Source organism: Diadema antillarum, unplaced genomic scaffold, assembly GCF_040938485.1.
Source record: "Diadema antillarum isolate AM-2024a unplaced genomic scaffold, OU_Dant_1.0 seq00000053_RagTag, whole genome shotgun sequence".
In the NCBI taxonomy this organism is placed as follows: domain Eukaryota; kingdom Metazoa; phylum Echinodermata; class Echinoidea; order Diadematoida; family Diadematidae; genus Diadema; species Diadema antillarum.
The window spans coordinates 172701-178045 of NW_027271161.1; the positions used below are offsets into that span (position 1 = coordinate 172701).

Below are 5345 nucleotides of genomic sequence, written 5' to 3' on the forward strand. Positions count from 1 at the left end.
CTCCTCCATGGACGTTACGTTTTTGTCGGCGTCTGTTTGTCTGTTTTGTTTGTTTGTATGCAGAATAACTTTTTAAGAATTACGAACGGAGTTCAATGAAATTTTCAGGGAAACTTCACAATGACACAAGGAACAGATTGCCCAATTTTGGTAGTGATCAAGATCACAGTCTGGATCCTTTTTTTTTTTTTTTGAGGGGGGGGGGGGAGGAGGGGTAAATTTTTGAAGGATTCTTTTTCATTGGCAGGGGCCACCATGAACGCTATAGATGGCGTGCGTGTTTTGCCACCCTCAGAGTCATTGCGCTGTTGGTCAGAATGTACGGCGGAGGCAGACACGACTGGTCGGCAGTGCTGGTATAATTATGTTTTGCTGGTCAAGGACTATAACATTGCAGATGATAGGAATGTGGGACTATAATGATATTGGGTGGAAATCACAAATGGGTGGAAATGAGCTGCTTGGCAGAGGTCCGCACTCTCAGAGTACTAAATGTACATAGGCCTTACATTTATCTATTTTCTTGAATGCTTCTTTTCTTAGCATTTTCTGTGGCCACACGAAGGCCAGCTGAATGTCAATTTGTCAACTAATACTTTCCCTATATAAAAATCAGAGTGTTCGATGGGCATTGTATGAGCCAAGCCGCCAGGAGTTAACAGGTTTCTGGTGTCACCTGCATGGTTGTGCTTCGTGCGTAAAAATAATGTAAGAAATGATACTGTCAACCCCCCCCCCCACCCCACCCCCCCCCCGCCCCCTCCACACCATACACCTCGGTGTCTGCCTCAAATAAATGTAATTTCCCTTTCCTTGCACACGATAACACATGAGAGAAATAACGCTCTAACATCGGTAGGCGTACTACTCGATTACCCCACCCCCCCCCCTCCAATCGGATATGAAGACATTGAAAAATATTAAACGAAATATGAGCCTTACCAGCTCGCTTACACCGCTAAAGGGATGAAAAGTTGATGGAAATGGGGAAAAATATCCTAAAGTGAATGCATGGGATAAGTCACTTAAGGCTTGGTTCTGATTGGTCTGAAGTCCAATGAAGTATGGCGATATAATAGCGTCAACTAATTGGTTTGTTTCAACAACAATTACGTGTCTACAGATTCCCGAATTATATATTAGACAGGTATGGGAGCAATGGATGGATTAGCTATCATACGTACAGAGTAGCAATGTTTACAAAGTATTAATTCAGGTAAATATACGCAGAGAGAGAAATAGACAGAGTCAGAGACGAGGAGAAGGATAACAATGTGTGCGTATATCTTTCTTGTATGGGATCATTAAGAGTAATAAAACATCATAATTATGTCATCTTTGAGTATAGTACCCTTTACAGAAATATATCCAGGCATATACAAAAATCAGATAGGCCCTACTTATTGTTTACATGAATAAGACAATAATGTTAACGATGTGTTGATACTATAAGAGCGGCGGGGCCGAGGACCTCGATCAAAATCAGTGAGCAACCATACGATCTTAGCTATATTACACAGTGGGCAGGTATGTATAATTCTCTTCCACTCGTACTCTGTGCTATGAATTATACCACTAAACGACCATGTCTGCTTTTAATTATTGTCTCTCCGTTGGCAACAGATGGCAACCCGAATCTCTAGTGCAACATGTGGCTGTTCTCATGCAACTCCCAACACTGTATGTTTACAGATTGAACTTTATGCCATGACGTGTGAAACTGATCACGCTCTGCGTTCGATCGGTTACAGATTTTACAAAGCCCTCTACAAAGTACTCTCCAATGAGTCGGGGGTATACATCTACACAGAGAGCAATAATCATACAATACGTGGTTTTGGATGACGTTTGGTCCGCGATATCTTGATAAGCGAAGGTAATTGTGTCAGCATAGTGGATGATCATTCTGAACAGTATCTATGAAAATTCCGTCATGACATTCAGAATTGCTCCTCATCGTTTTCTGTGTGGTTTCAACTGAGCACACTGTCACCTCTTCTAGCATTGCTACAGTTGTGCATGAGTTCTGCTTGTCGAACCAAAATGTTAAAAACAGCGTCTAGGAATTTGTCTTCCATTTTCGTCGCGCTTTTATGTTTCGGCAACGTAGCAAACACACAGGACACGCAGTATGATAACACAGGCGCTCCAGGAGCGTCTTCGGAGGTATGTACTTTTTCTACATACATTATCATGTTGATCGTGAGGTTCAAATTTGCTTGCTGTCTGTATGACTTACCACTCTATGTGATTATGTGATACTCTGACGTTGATAAGGTTGTCTAACTTTGATAGACGAACATGTACTCACGCAACAGTGACGTCAGCCACCATGACATATGCAAATTAGATGACATGACGACATCGCCTTAAAAAAACAAAAATAAAAACAAAAACAAAACGCCCAGACCAACATCTTAGACAAAATCCATGACGAGAAGATTATAAGCCTACGCTATAAAATCATTATGCGTTGCTCTTGGAGCGTCGTTTTAATTATTATTCTTGATAGTATCGAGCAATACCCAATTCCTTTTAGCAAGGCCTAGAATCCACATTTCTTGTCGACATCTTGTTCTCTATGAATGGAGTAATTGTGTTGTGCAGAGTGTTATGGTTCACTCATTAAAGACAGTTTGGGGTTAAACTATTATAAAGGGTATTAATTGCCTTCAGAGAGAGATCCAGTGTGAAGAAATGATCGCGAACGCGGACAGTATTTCGGAGTATCTGTTTATGAAACCAAATCATGAAATCAATGTTAGACTGGTACAGCTGCGCACTGCGAATAAGGGAGTTCACAGTTAGTGCATGTCTCATTTGACTCCTACGCCACAGACTTTCAAATAACATGGGCATGTCTTGAGATGATGCATTCTTTGTTGAAGCCTACCATCTTTATAATGTTAATGAAATATATGGAGAGTTTCTGTTACGCGTTGTTTGTAAATCACTTTCACCTGTAAGTATGAATCACGTAATTTACACTCTAGATTCTAATTTACCTGATTCTTTTCGTTTTGAAGTCAATACACAAACATTCTCATTCAGCCTTTCTTTTGCACATGCGCAAATCACAATGAACTCCGTTATATTCGTGGTAACCTATCTGGTATTATCTAGCAGATCTTGCTCGCTTAATGGGACAGGTTGAGTATATAATACAGTGTACTTGCAAGCTTATGTGACCCATATCATCCTGTTCATGGGGGATGCTAAAAACAAAGGATAATGACTGTGACCTGTTACCATGACAACGACATTATGTTTGATGAATCTTAACGACGAATTATATGGTCGTAAGCAGTTCCTAAAACTTCATGTATAGGGCCTATACCCTGTACATTTAAGACACATCTTCCTTTTCTTTACTCGCTTCGTTATTTATGTAATTTCGTTTCTTAAATATCATCAACACCTACATCATTATCATCTCTTCGCCAACATCTCCTCACTGAAACAGAATCCTTTTGGGCCCTCATCGTCTTGGGATGATTTTTGGGCCAAACTTCAGGATTTCTTGCATGTACAAGAGGGCACGAAATCCAAGCCCTTGCAGGACCACATCGCGACGGAAGACGTCCTCTTTGCTAGCGAGACACGGCGCAGCTCCACGGCCGTCACCAAGAACTCCACGAATAGCTCGCCCGATGTCGTCAGGGAAAGAGTGGATACGACAGGGACCAACACCAGTCACACGGCTGAGACAGCAGGTCTCAATCTAGCAAACGGTTTGTCATCTCCAAACTGGACTCTAGCCCTAGATTCCATACCAAGAAGATTTTTTGACCCTTCCTCGACGCGTGATGGGCAGTCGAGCCAGAACGAATCCCAGGAAAGCGTTGCTGCAGCGACGGCTTCCTCAAGCGGACAACCGGCGGGGACGCTTTGGAATAAAACTGGTGACCAAAGTACTGTCACGCCAAGAACTAATACCAGCCAAGCAGGTATTGACGACGGTGGTGGGAACAAGTCTCCACAATCTGTTGCACAGGTGTCACCTGGGGTTACATTGCAGTCAGGCGCTGTGACTGAGAACTTGACAACGAATGGCAATGCTTCCACCAACGTTTCTCAGAGTGTGGGATCTGAGATGATGAATTCCTCGTCCCAGCAAGGTCTATGGAGCGATCAGAAGACAGGTCCAACCCCTGCAGGCGATCAAGTGGGGAAGTCTCTTCAAGGGTCCTTTCCCGCCATTGCTCACGACGGGGGAGCGGAAAGTCTCAACTCAGCACCCTACAAGGTGTCGGATGACGATGATAACAATTTCAACAATGTCGGTCAGAGCCTAACGGACAGCGAGAATAAGGGCATCAGCGCCATGCCGTTGAATCATACGGTTTGTTTCACGACATTTTGTACCTTCTTCAATTTCATTCTGCTGTATGAATATAATGTAGGTACACGATCATTGCATAGTGAAATGTTTTCATCTGCATGCCTCACAGAAAGCCTATCTTTAGGCAACGTAAATCATCAAATAAATACCATTTTTACAAGATTTCTCATTATTTTGCAGTACATGGAACTACGACGATAAAATCGTGAGTAATGACAATTTAAACAGGGTCCCAAGAAGACCACGAGTGACCATCGTTGTCACTACTGAAAATGGGCTACCCTCCATATTTTTTTTTTCTTCGTGACGTTTACATGTATAACATTGTTTTGCTCTCAGTATGGAATACATTTTATATTGATATTTTTTTAATACGGAAATGAAACAAATAAACAAACAAATCACTTGTTTTTTCCATATCACCATCACCCACAGACTCTCGACTGCGATTGGATGAACCAGAGCGCGGAGAACGCGTTCGTTCGCATGATTGACAGGATCTGTCGCGTCCTCAAGCCCCTCCCACTCGTCTACCACATTGTTATCCTCCTCACGCTAGGACTGCTGTCGGTTGTCGTCTGTCTCGTGAGCGTCAAGTGTCTCTGCGGCAGGAAGAAGAAGAGGGCGGCCAAGGAAGACAACCAAGTGCGGAAAAAGGACAGCGCCATCGAGCGAGGCACGAGGAAGGAAAAGAGAGCCTTGCTGGAAGTGTAGCCCCGTCCACAAGCGCGGACATTTGTTTTCCCTTTCTGTCGCAAATGTACTTACTATGACTTTATTAGTTTGTGCACATATCTCTCTCTCTCTCTCTCTCTCTCTGAAGTAGCATCGTCTCATTATTTCACAGATATCGACACGACAGAACAGATATCTAGCTAAAAGTTGTACATGTTGTAGGCCATGCTGTTATGAAAACTTGCTTAGGAAAGGTAGTGTTCAATTCTCAGGCCAATGGCCAATAATCAGCAGCAGTTTCCCCGATCCCTATCTCCATTATGCTTCC

General features: G+C 42.9%; 1 protein-coding gene across 1 annotated transcript; it reads left to right on the plus strand.

The window, feature by feature from the left end:
• Positions 1 to 1815: 1815 nt before the first annotated feature.
• Positions 1816 to 5056, plus strand: LOC139725646 (uncharacterized). Its single transcript, XM_071636738.1, has 3 exons — positions 1816 to 2166; positions 3464 to 4342; positions 4778 to 5056. Exons 1-3 carry the CDS (start codon positions 2020 to 2022, stop codon positions 5054 to 5056), a joined length of 1305 nt encoding a protein of 434 aa, XP_071492839.1. The 5' UTR covers positions 1816 to 2019.
• The last annotated feature ends 289 nt before the right edge of the window (positions 5057 to 5345 follow it).

Bases quoted from the DNA above. Each gene is read 5' to 3' on its own strand.
- LOC139725646 (XM_071636738.1), top strand. From the start codon at position 2,020: ATGAGTTCTGCTTGTCGAACCAAAATGTTAAAAACAGCGTCTAGGAAT. The intron at 2,167-3,463 runs GTATGTACTTTT...TCACTGAAACAG, and splicing joins CTCCAGGAGCGTCTTCGGAG to AATCCTTTTGGGCCCTCATC. The intron at 4,343-4,777 runs GTTTGTTTCACG...CATCACCCACAG, and splicing joins CCATGCCGTTGAATCATACG to ACTCTCGACTGCGATTGGAT.